Below are 26,004 nucleotides of genomic sequence, written 5' to 3'. Positions count from 1 at the left end.
CCAACATTGAGACAAAACTGAAAGAAATGGAGAAGGAGGTACTGAAGCTGAGGGGACGGAGTGAAGACCTCGAGGCACGATCATGACGCAACAACATACGTGTCGTGGGGGTAAGAGAAGGGGCCGAGACGGGCAAAAAGCCATCAGACTTTATGGCTGGCTTGCTGAAAGACAAGTTGGGACTAGCAGTAACACCGACGCTTGATCGAGCACACCGGACACTCGGCGCGAGACGAGACGGGAACGGAGTTCCGCCGAGAGCGTTCGTCGTGAGATGTCACTACTATACAGAGAAAGAGGAGATAATGAAGAAGGCGAGAGAAATGGAGAGAACACCGGAGGGTCGGAGCGGACAGATTCACATCTTCCCGGACTACACCCAGGAGGTAAACAGTAAGAGAGCAGCCTTCAAAGAAGCAAGAAGCCTCCTGCGGGCCTGCACGGGGATCAGATATGGGCTGCGTTACCCGGCAGCCCTGGTGGTTACGCCAGAAGGAGGGCAAACGAAAATCTTCGAGAGCCCAAAAGACGCCGTGGATTACATCAAGAAGAAACTGAACCCTGGGTGAAGCATATGGACTGGTTTCAGCTTGGCTAAGTAGAAATGTACACATGCTTACACTGTTGAAATGGGATGACTACTGCAAGCAGGATTTTGTTGACTAGATTTGACAATATTGACAAAGAAATATTTGTTTCAGTGTGTATTTAAGTGGGGATATGCACATGCACTCACATATATTGCTGGGTGTATGTATATATATATATATATTTTTGTATATAGATATATAATTCTCATCCCACCCTAGGAGCTACGGTTGCCCTGTCATATTATTGTTTTGTCTTATTGAAGGTTTAAGAATTGATTTTTCCCCCTTGGCTATTGTTGCCTACTGCCTATGGTATTGCCTTTTATTTCTATTTTTAATATTTTACATTATTTAGGATCTTGCTCTTGAGAGCTCCCTCTGTTTGTTTTTCCCATGAGGTGATTAAGTCAAAGGGGTGATGTTATACTTTTAAGGTTAGGGGGTGATATACACGGAGCCGCACACGGTAGGCTTGGTGTGTAGGAGGATGATGGACCGGTTGGCCACGAGAGAGCTCGTTAAAGAGCACTGTGTTAGCGTTCATATATGTAATGTGTTATGTGTTAGCTGTGTCTGTGTGTGTGACACCCCCCCCTCCCTCCCCAGACACTCTCCTTTTAACCCTTTTGTTTTTGCTGCCAAATCTTCAAGGTGTGATCCGGAAAGTGGGTATCATAGGGGTGCAATGGTGATTCCGGGCTGCGGACTCCTGACATGGCACCAAACATGGATGCGAGCAGAATGGACACAAAATTGATGAGCTGGAACGTAAGGGCGATCAATAAGCCGGCTAAACGGAGTAAGATATTTTCGCATTTGAGAGACCAGGGAGCGGAGATAGTTTACTTACAGGAGACGCATTTGTTGAACAAGGACCACCTCAAGCTTTGTAGGGGGGGATTCAATCAGCTTTATCACTCAAATTTCAATAGTAAGAGTCGAGGAGTGGCCATCCTTATACACAGGAATGTACAATTCGTAGAAACAACTACTATAAAAGATAAACATGGTCGATATGTTATTGTGGTTGGAAAATTATTCAATATGCCAGTGGTGTTGGCAAACATATACGCACCCAATTGGGATAATGTTCAATTTTTTAAGGACTTATTCTCATTACTGCCTAATTTGGACGCTCATAATCTGATTCTAGGGGGAGACCTAAACTGTGCCCTAGACTCAACCTTGGACCGCTCTAGCCCAACATCCAATGTATTAAGTAAATCAGCACAATGCATTAACTCTTTTTGTAAAGCATATGGTATGTTTGATCCATGGAGATTCATAAACCCAACCTCCAGACAGTACTCCTTTTACTCCCCACCACATCAAACATATACTAGAATTGACTATTTCTTATTAGATAATAAATTGACTTCTATAGTAACAGATGTAGAATACACTGGTATAGTAATATCTGATCACAGCCCGGTCATGTTGAAACTTCACTTTCCTGAGAATACGCCACCTCAGAGAATGTGGCGCCTTAATAGCAGGCTATTGGCAGATGATGATTTTACAAAATTCATAAACTCGCAAATAGTCTTTTTCTTAGAACTTAATGATACCCCTGATATAAGTAATGGCACTCTGTGGGAATCCTTAAAAGCTTATTTACGAGGACAAATAATTTCATACAGTGCTGGTGAAAGGAAGAGAAAGATGAAACGTACCACGGAATTAATAAAAGCAATAAAAGAAGTTGACCTGGCAAATTCTATGACTCCCTCTGATGAGCTACATAGAAAGCGGATTTTGCTCCAAACTGAATATGATGTCTTGATAAGTCAACGTGAGGAGGATCTATATCTTAGGTCAAGACAGGGTCTCTATGAGCATGGTGAGCGCGCGGGTAAGCTCCTGAGCTACCAGTTGAAGCAATCAGCAGCTGCTGGCAGGATAGTACAGATAGGGGATAACCTGGGAAACAAAATTATAGATCAGAAGGGTATTAACGACCAATTTAAATCTTTTTATAAGGATCTGTATACTTCAGAAACAGATGACAAGGAACGAGTGAAATTTTTTTTTGAAAATCTGGAAATACCATCCCTAGATGACGCAGATAGGGATAGATTAGAGGGACCCATGACGGCTAGGGAGATAGAGAATGCGATTCGGAATATGAAGACAGGCAAAGCGCCGGGCCCTGATGGGTTCCCAAGTGAGTTTTATAAAACATTCGCTTCTAAACTGATACCCCTGCTTTGTGGAGTATATAGGGAGGTCCTTGATAAAAAAGCTTTGCCTCAAACAATGTCACAGGCTTTGATCTCTGTACTCCTTAAGAAAAATAAAGACCCACTTAAATGTGAATCATACCGCCCAGTGAGTCTACTTGGCTGTGATTATAAGATATTGACCAAAATATTGGCGGCTAGGATTGAGCTTGTTATAAGTAAAATAATTCATCCTGACCAGACAGGGTTTGTTGCTGGTAGACAACTTTCCAGTAATCTCCGTCGCTTGTTTAATGTGATATACACTGCTGAAGATAACATTGAGCCTGAGATTGTGATCTCCCTGGATGCCCACAAAGCCTTTGATAGAATAGAGTATTTCTATCTGTTCACGGCCCTCGAGAGATTCGGATTCGGTCCTAAATTTCGCTCGTGGATTGAGATAATTTATGCGAACCCCCAGGCTATGGTAAGAACAAACAATATAATATCTGAACCTTTTCCTCTGTTTCGGGGGACAAGGCAGGGTTGCCCCTTGTCGCCCCTGCTCTTTGATGTGGCAATTGAGCCCCTCGCAATAATGCTGAGGCATGCTGCTGAGCTCGGGGGAATACACAGGGGCACGCAAATTCATAAGTTGTCTTTATACGCTGATGACCTCCTCCTCTTCCTGTCGAATCCTGTCCCGAACATCCCGGTAGCTCTTGGTATTATCGAAGACTATGGGAGGGTGTCGGGTTATAAAATTAACCTGGGAAAAAGTGTCCTTTTCCCAATTAATAAACAGGCGAGGAAACTTTCATTCCAGGCCTATCCCTTTACAACAAATAAGGATAAGTTTACCTATTTAGGTATCAATGTGACAAGGAGGTATAAAGATTTATTTAATCATAATTTTAAAGTAACATTGGATACGGCAAAATTAGATATGGAAAGGTGGTCATCCCTCCCCCTATCATTAGCAGGGAAGATAAATTCTGTTAAAATGAACATAATGCCACGGTTCCTCTATTTATTCCAGACGGTACCAATTTTCATACCTAAGTCATTTTTTAAAGAACTGAATAAATGTACATCCACCTTTATCTGGGAAAAAAAAGTCCCCCGGATAAGAAGGGAGTTCCTTGAGAGACAGAGGGAAGAGGGAGGCCTGGCCCTACCAAATTATATGCACTATTATTGGGCTGCTAATATACATAAGGTGTTGTTTTGGGTCTCAAAGTTGGAGGACGATGAAACTCCAGTGTGGGTACATATGGAAAGATATGCATCTAGCCCGGTGTCCCTATGCTCCCTGGTCTGCGCTCCTCTGCCCTTAAGCAAACACCTTTACACAAACAACCCTGTTGTATGTGACTCTATCAAAATCTGGGTCCAATTCAGAACACATTTTAAAAATAGAAACGCCCTCCTGTCTGCTCCCGTCTATGGCAATCACTTATTCTCCCCGGCCCTTGGGGGAACAGCATTTAGGGAATGGTATAGAGCTGGGGTGGAATGCGTCAAAAATCTTTTTAAAGGTGGTGTTTTCATGTCTGCTGCTCAGTTGGAGAAGGAATATGGAATCCCCTCAAAGACGAATTACTTAAGATATTTTCAGGTTCGAGATTTTGTGAAAAAGACATTCGCCTCATCCCTTGAGTTGCCGCGGAGTGGATGGATAGATGGGCTGCTAGACATGAATCCAACTCTTAAAGGGACGGTTTCCACGCTCTATGTGAGCATCCAGAAGGTGGCTTCCCCATCCCTTGATATCTTACAAAGGAAGTGGGAGGAAGAGTTAGAATTGGACATATCAGATGTTGACTGGAGACGGGCAGTGGAACTAATACACTCTTCTTCTGTATGTGTTAGACATGGATTGATACAGTTTAAGGTCTTACACAGACTTCATTTCTCAAGGGACAAACTGGCAAGAATGTATCAGGGGGCTGATCCGACTTGCCCTAGATGTAAACAGGTGCCAGCCAATATAGGTCATATGTTCTGGTCCTGTCCCAAGCTGAAAGAGTTCTGGGCCAGAATTTTTAGAACTTTCTCGTCAATCTATAACAAAGATATAGAGCCCGGCCCTCTGACAGCCATCTTTGGTGTGGCACCAAGGGAAGCGCCACTAACAATCTCTCAAAGGAAAACAATAGCATTCTCTTCATTGCTGGCTAGGAGATTGATCCTACTTAACTGGATAAAGGCGACACCGCCATCCCATAAACGATGGGTAGAAGAGGTGATGGCACACCTTAAATTAGAACATATTAGATTCACCTTGCAGGGCAACACTAAGAAGTACTCTACGGTCTGGCAGCCTTTTATTTCCTACTTTGAAAATGAGTTCTAATTAGCCCCAACATAGATGGCAGCTTTTGACCCCCCCCTTCCTTCCCTTCCCTTCCCTTCCCTTCCCTTCCCTTCCCTTCCCTTCCCTTCCCTTCCCTTCCCTTCCCTTCCCTTCCCTTCCCATCCCACATGGGTGATGGGTATGTCTGATGTCTGATATTAGTATGGTATGTCTTGTTACTGTTTTGTCTGTGGTTTAGACCTGTATTTGAGATGTATGTTTTGAGTCCTGCTGTCTTTTTTTTATTTTTTTTTATTTATTTACTTATTTTTTTTTTTTTTGAATGGGATGTTTGTTGTTTGAACAGAAAATTCAATAAAAACACTTTGATAATAAAACAATGAAATGTTTATGTTGCGTGTGATTGGCTTATTGATTACAAGCCCCTCCTTTTTAGTGAGTGTACTATTGTTAACAAAGAACATTCTCACAGAGGAGAACATGCAATTCATTTTGTCCAATCTAAAAGGCTACACCCACTTCTCGTGCCAACCGGATCGCAGGTACATTGCATTAGTCAACACGCAGCTTCATGGTGTATACCAGACACTGCTGCACAGCAACACTGCCGCTTTGTGGACATATTACAAGATTACACAATGGTGTCAAAATGAACATTACCACTATCACAGCCTGAAGCAGGAGGTGGATATTTACTATCGGCCACTTACGCAGCAGTAAAGTACGCATTTGTTTGAGGATTTTTATTTTTCAACATATCTATCAGGGGAGAGCACAAACGCAGTCCCCCACTACCAGAAATTATGCAGTCGAGATTCCCACATTTGGGGAATTCGCAGGGGTCAGCACAACCGGAGTGCAATGGCCGAGCCTCGCCCTGGGTGAACCACCTTCTTGATCATGGCGTCTCCCCTGCCAGGTAAGTATGTACCATGAACCTGTCACCACACGGTCTCAACACCGACAGGCATGAAGTCTCATCTTTGCCAAAATATGACCCTGAACGTATATAGCAACCCCTCCTCCATGCAAGTTCCTATCTTTTCCATAAACAATGTAACCTGTATATTCACTGCATCATCTGAGAATGTATATTTAAGATGGTTTTCTGTGACTGCTAAAATCTGGACATTTCATCCAATCAGTTTTTTTTTCTGGAAGTTTGTTCTGTTGTTGATACTGCAAACTTTAATATGAACATTGACATTAATATGAATGAATATTGCTACATTCCATACATGAACTTCATGTCATTTCAACATGAAATAGCCAAAATGGATGACAAAAAACCCTGTAAATAAAGTTTGCTTGCCCATCAAACTTCCATGTAATTACATGTAATTTCAGTATTTATGGACCAAATAGCCTAATACTCTGCGCAGGAGGTTTTTGTGAATGCTGAACACATCTGCATTGTCCAGGTTTTGAATATCAATCAAAGACATTATTAAAAATTCAAATTTCTCAATACTTTTTATAAACACACATACATATATATATATATATATTCTAAGGGTTTTTAGTGTCAAGCATAGTGAATTTTAAGAAAGGTGTTTACATCATTAAGAGACATTTGTGCTTCCGTTACCTATGTCGTGGTATCCATCAGGAGCGCTGTGCCTCCTTTGTCTGCCTTTTAGCTCAGCTTTGACTCTATGAAGACACACATTCTTGTACAAAGGATAACTGATCTCATGGTGACTTGATTCTGAGGACATAATTTTCGTTGATCACAGAGAATCTGTGCCAGAGGACTGAGTGCAGGTGCTTTTTCACCGTGTTTGATATTTACTTGTATATTGGGTGTGTTATTTATGGAAACGATAACCACCATGGCAAAGAAATGTTTAAAGGGGCGTTCAATCTCTCTCTATGTGGAGCTCTGCACTTTAAAGCTATTGTCTTTCTGACAGCAACTCCCAAGACATACAGTTGTATTGATACTTTTTTCAGCTCATGTGTGATAGCATGAAAGACTGAGGGTCATGGCGGAGGTGCCAGCAGGTGGCAGTGCAATCTAATTTAATTGACCGTCTCCCAATGTGCTGCTGAAAATGACTACATTGCAGAGCTATCACAGATTTGAAAAAAAAAAAATACTTGTCACATACTTACAGGATGTGGCCTTTGCGCGGAGCTGTGACTGTGTCCTTTTCAGACTGTTTCATTTGAAAGAGATCTGTGTCATTTTGTGGGCCCTGGTGTGTTCCCAGGTTATACACAGGCACCTGTTTGATTGGTTCAGTCTGCTGCTTTAAGTTTATTCTAATGCCTTGTTTCGCACCTTACAATACCCACGTGCACATCCATCCCTCATGCACACTTAGGCACTGATGATGCTGACATCCACACCCAACATTTTAATAATCCTTATTTGGCACTGTAATTTGGTTCATTTGTTTCAAGACGTCGACTCGGTAAGTCCACCCAGGTTTTCCCAATCTAGCCATGAGCGTGTTCACATAAAAAGAGCAGTGTTTGCAGCATCTGACCAATCGCAAACACGGCTCAAGTCCACTGGCAGCAGAGTGGCATATTTTACTATGGGCCTTTCACAATCTGAAACCCTCCCCACCCCGTCACTAATCTGCAGGGTATAATTACAGTGGCAAGCTTCGGCACGAACTTCTCTCCGGCGGAAACAGGGACTGTCGTGACTTTCTCGTAACCGTGGTTTCGCATCAGCATCTTTCGGAAGTGGGGAACTGTGATATTTTGTAACAGTTGTGTATTCATATCTAATCTTTAATCTCTAAATTCTTATTCTTCTTTAGTACGTTCCATTAATGATTAGTTTAGTGTAGACTAATAATTCAATTGTGTAGACGTAGCCTACATTCTTTAAATGTAATTTGACTGTAATGTGATAAAAATGGTTTGTCCTGAATTCATGTAAAGACAAGGATAACATTGTTGAAATATCCATAATAATAATAATAATCGTCTTAAATGCCTATAATGCTGTTGTATGGGAAAATAGAACTTACTCCCAAGCTTCTTTGGTAGCTTAGAACCTTGTGGTGCGTATGGAGCAAATAAGAAGTACAACAAGTGCAAGGTTTCAGTGCTTTAATCAGTCTCTGATCCACCGACGTAACCCTAAAAGTCCAGGGTTAACCTTGAAGTTACCTCGCTAACCTCAAATCCTGCTTCGTAGTACAGGCCTCTGTAAAGTGGACCATATTTATGTTGTATTGTACACATTGCAGGGTCTGGATCATGGAAAATAAGAGCACAGACTTTTGCTGAAAACGTTGAACGGTTCTCTCTCCATGATCGAAATAATCGAGCTCGACATAGACTGAATCTAACTGGAGATGCAATAGCATGTTACATCGCCTGTGGTAGTCTGTGATTAACACACAAGACTTACGCAGTATACAGCACGTATACAGTACATCGTGCCATGCACTGCCATCCACAGGGTCAGGTCTGAGCTTAAAGAACAAAAATGTCAAGGACATTTTCCCCCTACTTCCTCTCTCCATTTTCACCACTCATTAAAGAAGACTGATGGCTTCCACAGATGTGCACACACACACACACACACACACACACACACACACAGGTACAACAGTTAACCCAGACCAGAAACCTGGTAAATATGGGAGCAATTACCTAGAGGCCACAGGGATCGGCTCTGTGCTGAGGTCCTCCGAACATACATACGTATTGTAGGTACACTCAAAGCGTGCAACACACTCGCATACACACACACACACACACACACACACACACACTACAAACATACCACTGCAGCACACATGGGCATATTGACACTGTCCACATATTCATACCACTACTGCTGTACACATCCTCGACTCTGGACTTACACCAGGCATGTCCAAATAAACCCAAATAGAACATCGCTATAGAACTACCAGAACCACTCATATCAAGTCCAATACGCCGCTTGAAAATGTCAAATGCGCTCCGAGGGAATGGTGTTATTATGCGACGTTTATTTAGACGCGAAACTTCCGTTGAAGGCAGTTTACCTGACCAGCGTAATGACGTTAACGGTGGCTCTGTTCTCGTAAGCCGTAACGCTGAGCCTACATGAACAATGCCAGGACCCTGGAACTGTGAAGGCGAATGAAATTCAGACATCATTCATTTTATTATTCACGCCTGCGCTTTTCCTTTTCGTTACATGCCACATGGGAGAATATTTCCTCATTCGAATCGCAGGTCCAAGGGCCGAGGGCGTTGTATGCTGCACAGATTGTAAAGCCCCTTGAGGCAAATTGTGATTTGTGATATTGGGCTATATAAACACGATTGACGTGACTTGTCCCCTGTGAAAAAAAAATCTGATTTAATGTCCAATTACAATGGGTTTTTACAACAGATCTTGGTCTCCGCCAAGTCCTGAGCTGCATGCTCCACCATGGCCCGGTCTACACCTGGCATTAACATGCGTCTTGGGTGGACCCGATCACAAGTGGACCGCTCAAGGTACGTCAGTTCTCCACTTCTGACGGGATCTCACTTCCCCGCTCCATGTGCAAACAAACACGTATTGTGTTTCCATTTGCAAAGACCAAATGTGTTGTCGTTTTTTTTTTAACCTGCGTTTCCCACAAATGGGAGAAGAGTGTTTCTGGGGGCCAGGCCTCGTCGACTGCTGTGCAAAAACAACTTTATTACTTTATTCTCTGATTTTGGTGAAACTGGGTCATATTCTATAGAGAATGTTATACATTTTCTGGTTTTCCCTCTGGTGTCCTCCGGCTGCTCTGCCTCAACTCTCTGTAATTTCCTGAGGGACAGGTAGCTTTGAAGTAACCGCTAACTTGCTGCTAACTGTAGCTGCCGTTAGCTCAGTTAGTGCTGGGAGTTTGGAATTTTGGAGTTTACACCAATAGCACAGGAGCTTGTGACTTCCAGGAGGAGGAGGTTTTCAGGCCCGGAATCCGTATATATATATATATATAAGATAGAGGTGGATTCACAAAGTTCATCCGTTATTTTGAATTCGGGCAAGGAACAATATATTAATCAAGTGTCTGTGTTTGCATTTGTGCGTATGCAAGTTTCTGAGCCTGTATGCAGTGAGGTGACCCATCAGATTTTTTTAGGAAAACTGCATATATGTGTCTCTGTGTGGCATCAAAACCCAGGCCAGAAGTGCTGAAACTGATCTCAATGTGGGAACCGTCGAAAGCAGTGTGAAGGTTTGTACTTGAGAAACACACACACACACACACACACACACACACACACACATACACACACACATGTTCTCAGTCAAAAAAGGAAGCGAGGAGGAATTTTCATTTGAAAACATCTGGAAGCTCTTTCACCCCTTGACCCCATCCCCCGCTGCATTCCCTCTCCATGCCTCCTCCACCTCACTCCAGGTCTTCTAGACCTGTGTCTGGAAGGAGTTAAGCGTGTGCACCAGCAGTAAACGTGTGTTTGCTGGTGTGTGTGTGTGTGTGTGTATGCATGTTGGTATGGCCGGGCTTGTGGCCGGCAAACACTGAAACCGTGAGGTTAGAAGTGGTACCGTGGTCCTATTCCAAAGGTCTTTTCAGTTTATTTTCAAATGAAGAGACAATGCATTGGAGACAGTCAACAAATAACACATGAAAATGGGGGATGTTAGCAGTGATTGTCGGGGGTTGGCAGAGTTAATAAAGTCCATAGGCCTCGGTGAAGAGGGAGGTGTTCTGAAGATGTCCAAAGATGCAACATTGCGGATGTCTGCCAAGAGAGAGTTCCAAAGGGTGGAGGCTGCCACGATGACGGGCGTGAGGGTTGGCGAGCAGACCTGAGTCCGAGGACCGCAGGTATAGGGGTCGGGGAGGTCTGACTGGGGTACTGGGGGGCAAGGGTACGGAGGGATTTGTAGGTGAGTGGGAGGTTTTTTGGATGAGATGCAGGACCTGACCGGGACCCAGCTGAGGTGGACGAGGGCGGAGTCCAAAATGACACCCAGGCTGGAAGCGGAGTTCAGGGGACGGGAAGATGGAGCAGTCATCCACATCCAGTAGTCCAGATCTCCAACCTGCGTAGCGGGGCCTTGAAAGCCACAAACATGATGAACAATGATCCTTTCAATAACGTCACCGAGACAGGACGCCTAATTCAGTCCGAGGGACATCAAGAAATGTACTGTTTACAGCTAATGATGGAACAGTTAGATTTCTTTAAAGGGCCGGCTCTTTGGGAACCTCTCAAAGAATCTAAGCAGCAGCGGGGATTCTGCCGTGAGGTTAGAAAGACCACTGTGCGCACCTGTGTGAATATGATTGGATGTTGCTAGTCGGCCGACAGCCAATGACGGCGAAGCACAAATCAAGCTGCTTTTGCCATTTGGGCAATGTAAGCCAGACCTCAGAGCACTTGCAATGCAATACACTGAATTTAGAGGCGGCCAGAGGGAATTTGAAAACGTTTTCCAAATGGAAATCCAGTACTGTGTGACCCCTCATTGCCAAGTCGTCACATCTTCTCAGTCAAAGTATTCACTCAAGACCAGTCATTTACTTTGAACTGCTTTGCTGATAGATTCTGGCTAGACTGGCAGGGCGGCTGGCTGGGTGGTTGGAAAACCACCTTGTGACCCAAAGAATCTGCCTCCGTTTTTTTTGGTTTTTTTTTTGTTCAGTAATTAAAATATATGACTATGTATATCCATTTTAAACTGTAAACTTGACTCCTGCAGTCATGTCTACCCCCCCCCCCTCCTCCCAGGGTAAGAGTAGACCCTGGCCCTTGGCTGGCTCTTGGCAACACATGAAGCACACATGTAATCTGCATCTCTCCACGGTCTCTCCACCTACCTCCTCTTCCTCTACTGTCACCCAATAATTAACCTCTGCTCCTTTCACACGCCGGCTTGAAGGTTCTCATCCGGGGGGGGGTTTTTCCGCAGCCTTCTTTGTTGTTCTGTGAAAGTTTAAGCACGCACAACCTCAAAATGGGATTCTGTCTTTATGAAGGGTCCGTTGAATCGTTTTACCACACAAGGTTGTACAATGAAATGGACGTTTGTAGTCCCTTAATGCGACACGTAGACAGGCGCCTCGCCTCTCCGATATCATCGATGCTGGGAAAGATCGGTTGCCAGTGATGTTCTAGGCAAATTTGAATCACCCTGCTTGCGGGGAGCCCTCTGGTCCTGGGCCGTGCACCTCCCATGCCCAGTGGCGTGACTGTGTTTCCAGCCAGGATGCCTTCTGTTGCTCTTCTGTAAAAGTTAACAAGACCTTGCCATGGGGATTTTGGCCTCTTAAGTTTCCTTAAGGAGCTTTCTTCTTCTTTCCAGCGCGGCGATATCGTGGTAGCATGTGTGATGTCCATGATAGGTTCTCTGTGATGCTGATATGGGTCCGTCCGGTGCCACAAGCAGGACCCACACCCACTTCACCAGATGAAACATTAAGGGCTTCCATGTCCACCTGGCTTTAAAGGGAATGGGAGACAACGCTCTGATTGGCTTAATTCATGTTGCACCCAAAAGCCATGAATAATTGAGGGACTTACATTGCGCCCGGATTATGCGCCGTTTAAAGGGGAGCAGGATCTGCCCCGCGTGCACTTGCGCCGTGCGTTTTTTTTAGATGGTTTAAATAGGTTCCCGAAGTCTCAGCGTTGACTGCAATCCGGCCCGGCGAGGGAGCGGTGTCGTTTGCAAACTTCACAACAGAGCTCTCGCCATGTGGCCTGACCCTGGCCTTCATGCAGACTCATCTATCTACAGATCTATAAAGCTATTCTGGGCATCTTTATGCAATTTTGCGGTTTGTTGTCTGTGAAAGATAAAGGGGGAGGAGGAGGGGAGGAGGGGAGGGGGGGGGGGGGGTTTAATGCTGTAGCCAGTGGGAATGCATGTTCAGCAGATCTACTGAAGTAGAGCAGCGACCTCATTATAGATCATTTTAATTTAATTTCTTTTGACACAATATTCTTCCTATTCTTATATATATATATGTGTGTGTGTTGCCATATCTGCAAATAACAATAGTTAAAGTGAATATTGTGCTGGTCCTGGTCTGGACAACTTGCCTGATTAAACCAAATGTTGTATAGTAGGTAAGGGGGCTACACCCACGACCCCCCCCTCCCCTCTGTTGCGTCATGCAGGGCGAGGGGTGGATGGGTGGGGGGGGGGGGGGGTTGCTCCTTTTAAGCCAATACCACAAACTGAATTGCAACCAGAGGAACCGATGTCACCTCTGCAGAGGAGGTGGTCTACTCTCCGCTCCGAGCTCTGGACGTCGAACTGGACCGCTGAGAACTGTTTCACCTCTGCACAACTGGGAACGTGAGCAATTGGAGGAGGAGGGGGGGGGGCGGGGTGGGGGTCTTTTTTTTTTGTGGTATCGCACACGTGCATACACCCATACTGGAAGGTGGGATATCAGGCAGTATCGCAAACGACTCCGCGCGCAGCGGTCGGCGCTGAGGGGCGGGGGGCCGGGGAGGAGGAGGAGGAGGAGGAGGGGGGGGGGCGGTAGGGTCGTTGCACGGGTGCCGCTGATATGGTGATCCCCGCTGATATGGCGATCCAGCACTCCTAACCCCTCCGAGGACTCCCGGCGCAGAGTCGCGGTGAAGATGCAGCGGAGGGAGGTGTCGCATCTGTGGCTGCTGGTCCTCACCGCGGCGTCGGTGTCCGTCGGCGGATTTCCGACGAACTTGAGGAGGACTTCAGCCCGGGACAGAAGCCCCGCAGCGTCTGAGACGGAGGTAAAGCGCGAATATTGACTGTGATCCTGATATTGATTTCAGCTTCTTTAAGAACTGCACTCACTGAGCCCCATGAGTTTAATGATGATGTGGTTGGGGTGTGAGATGGTGCTCAATTTATGACCCCCCCCCCCCCCCCCCCTCTGAACTAAATCAAAACTGCTGTTACCTGTCTTGATGTCAGTGATCATACACTGTGCCATCTAACGAGTTTGACATCCTCTGATTCACGCTCCACCTCTCTTGTCTTTCTTTGTTTGTGCGCCTTCTCCACACCTAGAAGGTGGTGTTTTGTTTTGTTTTGTTTTGGTTTTATCTCTTCAACCACTACACACGAGGAGGCCTACAGAAAAGACTGGTACGGGTCTATGTTTGAAGTGAGCGCCATGGAATCCCTCCCAGTGTCCCTCCATCTCAGATTTCTTGTACCCAATTAAAGATGAGAGTTGTGTGTGTGTGTGTGTGTGTGTGTGTGTAGAGATTAAGAAAGCCTGTAGGAGAGTATTTGTCCATTATTTTGTAGGGAAATCATTTGTTGCACTGAGGGGGGAGCTAAGGCGGCGAGAGCTGTCCTGTCTGAGTTGCTGTCCGTGTTCACATTCGGACGGATTCAAGCAGAGGCGATTCTTCAGCCCCGCAGCTTCTGCTGCTTTGGTTCAACTGTCAGCACCCTCGTCAACCTCACTCCCAGCAGACAAGAGTTTAGAGCCGCCAAAGAGCCAGATATTTCCCTCAGGGGGGGGTGGGTAGAGGCCCCCCCCCCCTAAAAAAAAAAAAAACTGGGCTAAAGGAGCGAGAATACTGGACTTAAGTTCGTCAGGGTTAGGGTTAACCCCCCGTGGCTGCCAATGGCTGCCGAAGCCACATTTCATTTAGTGACGCGAGGTGCTCATACTGCAGCTGCGGCCCCCGCATGCAATCGTGCAGTCGCCCCCCCCCCCCCCCCACCTCCCCCTGTTGCAGAACCCTTTTTCGCGCCGGCCTGCTCAGACAGAGGCTCTCAGTCAGGCCTCATGAATGGACAAATGGCTGGCCGGGCTGCGGACCCTTGGCAGAGAGCGTGGCTTTACGCAGACAGAGTTGGCGTAAGAGGTGAAAGAGGCTTTAATCTCAACATCAACGGCGCCCTTTGAGTTCCTTGAGTTAGCGAGATGACAAGCTTTGTCAAAGCTTTGTCTAGCAACGCAAACAATAAACACAATAACCCGCTGTTCTCGGACCACGTCTGTTCAGTTTATGAGACTGATCTGTTCTCGCAGTAGCTTCAACTTTAACCAGACCTTGTGGCCATGGAGGTGACGGAGAGGGGTCACTTCGGAGGGGCATCCTTTAGGTGAGGCGAGTCACAGTTAGGAAAGGGGCACCGCGAAGATGTTAGCGGCACTCTTATCGGTTCTTTTAGCTGAACAATCAGCTGGCTAATGTATATGAAAGCCGGACATTTCCCTCAGGAGTTGGCAGGGACCAAAAATACATACATGTTATGTGCGCATAGGTTTTTTTCCTGACTCCACTGTTCTCCACTGGTCTCGCAGCTCCACCCTCACTCTCTTCCCTCACTCTGGGGGGGGGGCTCTGTGTTTTTATTGAAGTGAGCAGTTGGGTTCACGTTGCTCTCCGGGAGCCTCCAAGCCTGACTTCCAGTCCAGGGTTGCAACGTCAACTTGACATTTTACACACAAACAGCCACTTTACTTATGCAAACTCTGGAACAGGAATGGGACCGGGGAGATGTTGAGTGTGGTTGAAGGAAAAAAAAAAAAAAAAGAAAAAGTCGCAGGAGACCAGGAGGAGAGGTGCTGCTGCTGCTGCTGCTTTTCACCAAAATAAATGCCGGTCAAACAGTCGTCCCTCCCCCCTCTCCCTCCCAAGAAAGCACGCCGAAGCTGATGCCGCATTTTGCAGAGGGCGTCAAATTCTTGAGCCAGTTCAGGTTTAAGTTTGTGCGCTTTTACTGTGGAATAGGCTGCGTGGGAGGGACGGCCCTCAGACGGTGACTTAAAGACGAAACTGTATATTATAATCTGTGCATCAGGGTGTATGCTTTACGTGACGATCGCGAGGAAGTGCCGGATTCTTTGCCCCTGTGGGTTTTCTTTTTTTTAATGAAGGAAAGCGAGCTAGTGCTGAAGAGCTCATCCTCACAGCTCTGTATGCGCGCTTTCCACGTTCTAACCTTCGCAATCTGACTTCTGTTTTGTGCATCTGCACACTGGACACGCTTGCATAACGAGGAAGGCTAACGTGAGCTAACGATAGGCTAGCTTTTTTTTATTTTGTCCCGGACGGCACGGGAACATCACTATATGTGGCTCTCGAGCTATGTGCTGTATATTTACACGTAAGCGCGCCTCTGCCAAATGTGCATTTGGAGGTGGGGGGGGGGGGGGGGGTGGCGCGATAACACTCACCTACAGCAGCGGGATCATGACTGACCGGATGTAATCCTTGAATGCAGCCGTGACGATAGGTTGAGACAAGCGACGCCCCGCCCGCCCGCCAGCCAATAAGACGCGAGTTGAGTCGGGAACTTTCTCCTGCAGACCAGCCGCTTTGGAGTTTCAGGGTTTTCAGACCAGAGCCGCGAGACAACGCTGCCAGAAAGCTCTGAAAGAACAGTCCGAAATACAAGTGCAAATGTACATCCAAGCGTCAACGCTTCAAAACGTTTTTCTCCCCCATAATATAGTTTTCAGATCGCCATTTTCAAGGTTTCAAACTTGGAAAACACACTAAATACAGTACTGTTCTACAGACGACTATATTGCTGCATGCGCCGACAGTCGCTCCCTGTTTGTGAAGTATTTCTGAGCCCGTCGTGGGTTAAAAAATAAATAACAAGCGACTCTGACCTGTTGATAATTCCAGAACAACTGCAGGGTTAGGGTTAGGGTGAGCACCTTTGACCAGAAACTTAAAATCTGTGCGCTCTGCGGCCGAGTGCGGTCGCATGCTACACTGCCGTAGCATTAGTCGTCGCTTTGGCGCAGTCCGGATCTGCTGCGAAACCTTCTCGCGCTCTAGAATTTCGAAATAAAGAGATACTTTATTGATCCCCGGGCGGGGGTGGGGGGGGGGTTATACAATTGTGAGTCATGGAAGCAGAAATGAGAATCCATCCGTAGTTGTGAGTCAAAAAAATCTTCCCAGGCCTTACTGTCCAAAAGTCTGGTTTCCACGCAAATATCTCAGAAATATGCCGCACACACACACACACACACACACACACACACACTCAAACATCCTCATCTATGCAACACAACGAAAATGTGCTGGCAAACACGGCGATATCAAGCTAGATGTTCTCTCCGTTTCTCATAAAATCAATCATGGCAAAGTGTTAAAACAGTCTGGCCAAGAATACAGTGAACTGGCTGAGTTATTAACTCCCAGACAGACAGATGGGGGGGGGGGGCTTCTCCCTGTACTCCGTATCACCACGTGTCCATTTCATTGAATCATGGCTGTCCCACCCAGCATTCCTTAATTAAATCGCTCCCAACCCGACGCTGTCGCATTCTCCGGATGACGCCGTGACGCCCGATGTCTTTTTCCCCACTCTTAGGTTATAGCCGAGCGTAGTCACGGCGACGATCATCAGACTCTCCTGGAGCTCCAGCAGGAGAACCTGCTGCAGACTCCTGATGGCCCCTCTTCCACCAGGTCCGGACACGGCCGGTCCCAGCACCGCCACCGGGGTGTCCTCCCCTTACCTGAACCCGAGGAGGACCCTGAGCTCTTCATCCTGGACTTGAAGAACTTCCCAGAGCTGGCCAACGCGGACATGGGCTCGCAGAACCCCAACATCCAGGTAGGCAATATGCACGTATCATGGAAGCAGGTTTTATGTCATCACTGAAGTGCTGGTGTTCCAGATTAAAGCCAGGATCACAGGAGGCGAGGGTGTGACCGAGTCCTCTCCCATCACTCCCCTCCTCAGTTTCCGTGCTCTACACCATGTATCTCTCTCCCACTCCATACGTCCCGGTCTCGCTGGACAGCTGGTTTGAGTCAGGACGGCGTCTTAAGTTACCACACGCAGGACCCGCAACAGTGGGGGGCGCTCCAACTTGTTCGTGAACCTCAGTCATCTGCACGGGGGTGGGGGGGGTGAAAATATAAAACATATGAGAGCCGAATATAAAAGGTCAAAGAGTGAGACCGTGAAGCCGAATCCTGGTGGAGTTCCGCCTCAGGAAAGGTGTTAAACGGGAACGATACTGGACTCTTGAATTCACTTCCCGGTCAACAGAGTGAGATGCACATACCATCACGAGTTCAGCATAGACATTTTAGTACATTTACAAGTACTTTACCTTTGTACCTTTTTTTATATATATATATGTATAACGTATAAACCCCTTCAGATGCACCATCTCGCTTTCAAGGGGGGTCCTCTGCGACTGAGCCGCCATGCAAGGTGCTGGCCTCCATAGGGAGCGACTTAGGTGACATGCTCGAGGACACTTCGACATGTGGACGGGGGGGGGAGGGGAAGAACCCCCAACCTGCTGTACCCTGCTCTACCTCCTGTCTACTCAGTCCAATAAGAATTTGCACGCCCTGGCGCATATGCCAAAAAAACGTTCCTGGCTTCCGGGTTTCCTCTCGGGGTGTTCGGCCCCCTGAACAAGTAGTGTTTCTCCCGTCCGCGAGTCTCCGCTTGTCCCATAGACTTCACATTGCGACGGCGTCACAGGCTTTTTGCGTCGCTTTTCTCGGCTCGAGGGAAGTTTTGCAAATATGAAACCTCCGTGGATCGAAAGTTCAGATTGGAAAGACTCACAATTGGCCTTGTTTGCAGTTTGAGTCTTTTATAATGGTGGTCCGCGGGGGGAAATGATTTTCACTGCAACACCCCAAGTGGCCGCTGGGTAAAATTGGAAGCAAGGCTGAGCGGGTCTCATTATATCCAGGTCTTATTATACGTCAGTCGCATCAAGCGCTTCCCTGTGCCCTCAAAAGTGTTAGTGTTAGCGTTATTTAGGACATGCATATGTCTCTTTTTGCTATTTGTTAATTACATAAAGAGGTGTGTGGCTGTGTTGCTGAGCATAGGCTACGTTTGAATGTAAGGGGGCATCTGGCCGTACAGCTAAGAACTTTAAAGCGGCTGTCGCTCGTTCTCGTTGTTGATATTTGCAAAGGTGGTGGTTTGTTAGGCTTTAGCCCTCATCAGCATTTTAAAGGCCTCAATTTGAGTTTTTAAAAGTAGTCCGATTGATTGAGTGTGTGTGTCATTCTGAACAGCTCAACTTATACACTCACGGTGAGACCGAAGTGGGGGCCCCACGTAAAGCGCGCGGACGTGGATTAGTCCTCGGTGCGATGCGAGCGCTAGCTGCACCCGCTTCTCTGGGGTAACGTTTGCCCTCTCGTAACGAAACATTCGCGCCTCCTCGTTTATGAAGAGCAACGGGGAAACTGCAACACTCAGTCGACCAAACTTAGTTAACTTGTAACTTCATCGCTCACTCGGTAAGTCACCCAAAAAAAAAACATATATAGGAGAAAACTTGAACTGAATTAGTTTCAGAGAAAATAAGAGACGCGTTCACCGTCCTCCTCCCTGTTCGCTGGTATTCAGACATCCTCTGTCAGCTACTGCTTTATCGTCATCTTTATAAACAGTTGCTGTTGGAAACATAAGCAACCTGGGTTTTGTCTAGACCTGTGTGTGTGTGTGTGTGTGTGTGTACCTGTGTGCATGACTGCAGAGAGATAGTAAGAACCGGCTATCAGTTCATCTTTCCGTCCCACTATATTTTTCACCCATTTCTCGCAGCCCCCAGCCCCCACCCTCACCCACTGCACAATAACCCTCTTTCATAAAACTTTTAATCTGATCTCCAAATAAACAGACTTGCCCTGCAGCGGTGACATCATTCCCCCTCATCATGTCTGAGAGCGCGTTCCAACGTATGAACTTATGTATAAAATTAAAAAAAAAAAAAAACATTTAAGTACGCCTTTGTTTTATTGATGTATTTTCGACATTTACTATAAAAAAAAAAGGATTTTTTTGTTAAATTGTTGATTTTTTTTGTTTTGAGTTTGCCGCCTATGGTTGGGACAATATGTACTGTACATTTGAGATGAATTCTATCAAATCATACGTAATCCATATTGCACATTGCTTTATTGGCGCGGGAGATCTCCTCACTTCAGTGGGCGGCCAGGCCGGGCTGCGGACAAACAAGGAAGCCTCACTGCCGCTGGGAAGCAGCGTCCGTCTCGGCCCGATCATGGGGGTCATGATCGGGCCGAGCAGTCAGATACAATCATTTTTGTGATTACAATGTGTTATTTCTATCATTGTTTTATCATTATTGGGCTTATTCTTTCTCAGAGTTTGACAGCCAAGAATCTTGGACTTAGGTTTTTACCCGGTTGGCCACGCAGAGCGACCCGATTTTCAAAGATTTGTAACAATGGGCTCGCCCCGTCGTACCTGACTGATCTCCTTAAACCGTACGTCCCATCCCGTGCTCTCTGCTCTCAGAATACAGGCCCCCTGTCTGTCCCCAGAGCTAGACAGAAGCCAGCTAGCTGCAGGACCTTTTTACTGTTGCGCCCCCTTTCCTCTGGAATAACCTCCCAGCTGACGGCTGTCGAGACGGCCTGACTCCGTTAAATCCAAACTTAAAACTAGTCTTAGTCTTTTCGGATTAACTGCCGGCTAGTTGCTTAATTTTGATTACCTGTCACCATTGCTCTTCTGGCAGGTCAGTCTCAGTCTTAATGACTCTATTAATCCTAGCACTTAAGAGTCCTCCAGATGTTTAGGATCTGGATCTTCGTCCCCCAGGAGAGTCAGCCTCTTCTCCAGCCTCTGTGAACAGCACGGTAAGTATTTCGTGTTTCTTCCAGGTGACCATCGAGGTGGTAGACGACGCACAGACTGAGACCGAGGTGGAGATGGACCTGGCCAAGGAGGGTCAGCGCAACGACTGGTCAGCGTCGTCCTCGGAGTGGGCCAGCAGCCACAGGAAACTGTTCTGGCCGCTGTTCTGGGAGTACCCGGAGCAGGCGCAGAACGGGCCGGGGCGAGCCAGCTCGGAGGAACAGTCCGAGGACTACAACTACGACCCGGAGGAGCCCGCCCTGAGCGGGGTTGGGGGAGACTGGGCCGGTCACTGGAACAAAGACTGGGATGCGAAGGATAACTACGGTAAGAATGCTCGCCATGTTAGGCTGGACTAAATGTGCTTTGTCCGCCGGGGCCTGCTAGTGATGCAGCATCCCGAGTTCAGACACTTGAGTTGGCGATGTGAGCAAACGTGCGAAGCTCAGACGCTACTTATCATCAAATATCCCCAATGTTTTCAATGTGGTGCGATGTCTTGCCGCGCCCCTTGACCCGCCCTCAAAGTTTGGATGCCTGGAAAGGTTTGCTTGACAGCCTCAATAAAAGAGCATTGAAAACATTTCAGAGAGAGCGGATGTACCCCCCCCCCTCCCTCCACACCCCCAAGACAATAGAGAGATAAGGTTTCTCAGTGACGGTGTTGTGAACTGTAGGGCTTTATGCTTGTATAGAAGGGTGTTTGTATGGTGTTACCTTATCACTGCTGTGTGTGTGTGTGTGTGTGTGTGTGTGTGTGGGGGGGGGGGGGGGTGGTTCTACAGTACGTGAAATAAGTAGTATGAAGTCTGATAAATGTCCTCAAGCGATGTCACTGGTGTCAGCGTCGGTTTGGGGCTTGAAGAAAGTCTGAAAATGAAAAACAAGCCAGGAAGAAGTGAGCTGACCAGCAGAGAAGAGGTCTTAAGATTTGACTTTTTACGAGAGAAACGGACTTGATGTAGGCTTGCAGCAAGCTCACCTCCCTCCAAAATATGGCATCGTACCCTTCATAGATATTTATGCTGACATAACTTACATACTTTACAATTTCTGTATTACAGTTGTGTACGTAACTACAAACAGAAGACCCACGACGTAGTATGCGAGAGTGATCCCTGTAATATTTATAATGACCCACTCACGTCACTGTCCTGCAGACTGTTTGATTTGCTGATGCCCCCCCCCCCCCCCCCCCCCCCCCCCCCCGCCCCACCCCCCACCCCCGGCACTCCAAGTGTCTGAGCCTACAGTTTCATTTTCGTGTGCTCAAAACTGCAACAGACTGGTTTCGGGCCGCCAGCTGGCCGTACTTCCTGCGTGATAATTAGCGCGATTATGACCCCCCCCCCCCCCCCCCCGAAAGTATGCGATATTCATAATTTAGTCGCAGTGCATCATTATTAACTTCTGTGTGGGAACGGGTCCGAGGGGAATAGTTCCTTGTCTTCGAGGCTGGGCTAAAGACCGGGTCAGAGCAGGCAGGAAAGCTTCTTGTCACTGACGGCTTTCAAAGGGCTTCGCTTTGCTCTTCACGCCTCTTTTTTTTTTCCTATTAGCGCAGGATCTCACGATGTTATTTTAAGCGTCTTATTGTAAGTAAGACCTACTATAACGTACTGGGATTTGACCCTAAAAAGGACGCATGCATTCAGCTCCCGCATTTAAGCTCCAGTTGTTGTTGTTGTTGTTGTTGTTGTTGTTGAAATGTCAAATGATAAAAGGGCCAAGAGCTCTGCCAGCATACAGCCGTCATCGCTCCCACGGGGAGAAGAAGAAGACTTTCAGTCCTGCTGGCTCCTTTCCTCCCCCTCCTCCTCCTCCTCAGTCTTTTGAAGTCCCCCCCCCCCCTCCTGCAAGCGTTGTTTAAACACAGAGGAGCACGTCTCAGGGGTCCCACACTGTCGTTACCCGCCTCTTTTCAGCCGCTCCTTTATTGCATAATACACACACACCAGCTGGGCGAGGAATTCACGAGGCTAACTTCAAAGCCCGCTCTAAATATATTACTCCATAGTTTTGCTTTCCTCCCCTTCATCCAGCTTTTTTTCTCCCCCCCTTGTCTTTTTCAAGAGTACGAGGAGGAGTGGAGCGACTGGGCTCCCTGCAGCGTCACCTGCGGACGCGGCACCCAGAAACGCACCCGCTCCTGCGGCTACGCATGCACCGCCACTGAGTCACGCACATGCGACCTGGAGAGCTGTGCTGGTAAGAAGCCCCCCCCCCCAACTCTGTGATGTGGCAAGATTGTAAAAATCGAACTTGTGTAACCACTTTTTTTTTTTTTTTTTTATGAAGGTATTTTAATAGCAAAAGTAGCTTTAACAAAAAAAAAAAAAAAAAAAACTAGATTTCTTGCTCCGTCGGCCATCAGTCACGTAAAAAAGTCGGCCCTCTGATATTTGCAGATCAAGACAAGAAGTGGGGTTACTTAAGTGCCAGTGCCCAAAGACATTTTGACAATTCCACAAGCGGACCGCCATCATGCCACAGCAGCAGCCCTTTACGTCCAGGCCATTGTCCAAACACTGCCGAAAGAGTGCTTGAGACAGAGGCGCAAACCGGCCCTGGAATGTAGACCAACCCTTTACAGCCGTCACCGAGGTGGTAGACGTGTAAGCAACACACAGTGTCGCAGTGGTTGTTGACATGTTCTTCTGGAAAGCGCAGCCATCAGTGAATGTGTTGCGTACTCACCTATTACCCCCTTTGCAATCAATCCTTGGCCCAACGTCTTTGCTCGTTCTCTCTCAACGTTCATTCGTGTGCGCTCACAACGTTCCCCCCCACCTCTTTCTCCCTCTGTCATGTAGACACTGCGATTTCAGGGACTGAGCTGACCCCCATCCGGACCACCAACAGCACAGACTCCCTGGACACAAGTACGTATGGAGTATGTGTGTGTGTGTGTATTGTTCCATGTTCATCAGGTTGCACTCGGCGTTTCCAGTGGGTGTTGGCCTGTACGCGAAAACATTCTGCTCCATTCAGTGGTGGGTTGCAAACTCAAAGTCCGTCACGCCGCCGCGAGTGCCTGCTTTTGATACTTAGAAATCTCCCCTCCCCAGCGCGCCGAGAGCCGCGGTGAAACGCCGACCCGGCCTCCCAGGAATGTTTGAATTTTGCATTTTTACTTTACCCGTTTTTATTGCCCTCCTTGCTGCTGAGCGCCGGCCAGAGAACGTGATAGCGCTCTTCACTCATGCAAACATAACAAAGGGTGCAGCAGGAGGGGAGAACCCGATCCAGTGTCGGGACACTTTCCCTCTCCGACCCTGCAGCCGCTACAGAAAGCAAATACAGAGAACGGCTCTCCACCACTCTCGATCACCCTTTTAATGTTTTTTTTCCTCGAACTGGACCGTCAACTATTAGCAGGGTGACAGTGAGAAGCGCAGAGTGGCGACGCTGTACCTGCACGAATATGACTTCTCTCTCTCTTTCCCCAAGGGTTAGGGTTAGGGTTAGGGTTATAACCCCATATTGAACATGGTAAGAAAAAGCACCAAACCAGCTGATTCCAGTCATTAGCTCTCCTACAGGCGCTAATTGGAATCAGCTGGGTTAGTGCATGTTGGTAGGTTAGTCACTTCCACCCTACGGAAGAGGGTTAACCCACCTCTGAATGCAAGGAAACAAATCATTTGTTTTACAAAGCTGTCATGCAAGAAGTACCTCATGACGGGTATCACAAATGATGCCACTGAAGTCTTTTTACTACACATTTTTGCTGCAACCTTTAAATTCACTGAAGTCCATGTTGTTTTTCCTGAAAGTCTTTAAACTAGACGCTTCCGTAAGATCATCGCCAAAACTCATTTAACTCCAGAAAACGAACTGAAGAATGTCGAGGCTTTCTGTGATGAATTCTAATTCTCCCCACCCTCCCCCCCCCCCCCAAACCCAGATGTAGACAGCTGCGAGAAGTGGCTGAGCTGCAAGAACGACTTCCTCCAGAAGTACCTGCACCAAGTGCTCACGGAGCTCCCCAGCTGCCCCTGCTCCTACCCCTCTGAGGCCGTTTACAGCGCCGTCAACATCCAGGACGGCAAGCTTCGCAAGACCTACCGCTGGAGGGACGCGAGCGGACCCAAAGAGCGCCTGGACATCTACAAACCGTCAGCCAGGTTCTGCATCCGCTCGATGCTGTCGTATGACAGCACGACGTTGGCAGCGCAGCACTGCTGCTACGATGACCAGATGAGGCTGATAACGCGAGGGAAAGGAGCAGGGGCCCCAAATTTGATCAGCACAGAGTTCTCACCAGAGCTGCATTACAAGGTGGATGTGCTTCCTTGGATCCTGTGCAAGGGGGACTGGAGCCAGTTTCACTCAGTAAGGCCACCGAATAACGGGCTGGACTGTGCAGAGAACCCCCCCGAACAAGTGTTTCAGATGGAACTTAAAGAGGCCAGGGAGTACTGACACTGTGGGGCTGCGGGGTCACAGCAAGAAGGGACGAGACCTTACATGGTGGTTGGCAAGCGCCGGAAAAACTGAACTGCAATGTCAATTCACCGTTTCTGCGGAGTACTTTGGTGCAGTTGCAAACTTTGTTTGGCCTCCTGCATCAATTGACACTTTTTTTTGTTGTTTTTTTTAAAAAGGGACATAACTTTCAAATCATGTGAAAAATATGAATGGAAGACACAAATATGTAGACTTTTTGTTCCCAGCAACAAAAAAGATAATCAGTGCTGAAGCGTTTGTAGAGTTTGTTCTATTAGAACCCTTGTCAGCTAATCCCTGTTCCTGTATGTTGCTGCTACTCTGTTGGGATGTCTGTGTACTGTGTGTGTGTGTGTGTGTGTCTGTGTGTGTGTGCACGCGGACAGACAGATTAGCTTTATTTATTGCCCCCCCCCCCCCCCCCCCCCCAAACTATTTTAATCAGACCTTGTGTCCCTCCAAAGAAATTCCCGTAGAGCTGCTCAAAAGGGAATAAAGTCAAATTGACCTTTGGACTATAAATTGTCTGCTTGTTCGTCTTTTTAAAAAAGTCCTGTCTATTTGCCATGTCGGGGGGGGGGGGGGGGGGGGGGGGGGGGGGGGGGGAACTTCCAGGTTCTGTTCCCAAAAGTAATACAATTCAAATCATTTCAAATCATCCCTAGTACATAACCACAGTCAACAATAGGCTACAACTAGCAGGCAGGTAGCTTAGCTTAGCGTAAAGACTGGGAGCAGGGCTAAACAGCTAACCTGGCTCTGTCCAAAGGTAACAAAATCCAGTACCAATACCTCTAAAACTCAGCTATTAACACGTTATATACCTCGTCTATATGATTCATACTGAAACCTTGTGGGGGGTTTTTCGGTGGGGTTATGTGTATTTCTTGGCTGGGCACGGTGATTTTCCTGAGAGGCGGACAGAGCCAAGCTAGATTCTGT

At 47.2% G+C, this 26,004-nt stretch overlaps 1 protein-coding gene and 1 non-coding gene across 2 annotated transcripts; one reads left to right on the top strand and one right to left on the bottom strand.

Moving 5' to 3' along the window:
• The first annotated feature begins 152 nt into the window (after positions 1–152).
• Positions 153–25,212, top strand: ism2a (isthmin 2a). The gene is made up of 7 exons (XM_070920671.1): positions 153–565; positions 13,592–13,769; positions 17,335–17,580; positions 20,640–20,940; positions 22,687–22,821; positions 23,427–23,495; positions 24,521–25,212. Exons 1-7 carry the CDS (start codon positions 153–155, stop codon positions 25,036–25,038), a joined length of 1,860 nt encoding a protein of 619 aa, XP_070776772.1. The 3' UTR covers positions 25,039–25,212.
• On the bottom strand, positions 5,833–5,996 carry LOC139298295 (U1 spliceosomal RNA). Its single transcript, XR_011598578.1, has one exon. It is a non-coding gene; the product is annotated as a U1 spliceosomal RNA (small nuclear RNA).
• Positions 25,213–26,004: the final 792 nt, after the last annotated feature.

The sequence above is a fragment of the Enoplosus armatus genome, chromosome 15 (genome assembly GCF_043641665.1).
Source record: "Enoplosus armatus isolate fEnoArm2 chromosome 15, fEnoArm2.hap1, whole genome shotgun sequence".
NCBI lineage: Eukaryota > Metazoa > Chordata > Actinopteri > Centrarchiformes > Enoplosidae > Enoplosus > Enoplosus armatus.
This window is presented reverse-complemented; position numbering and strand designations above follow the sequence as displayed.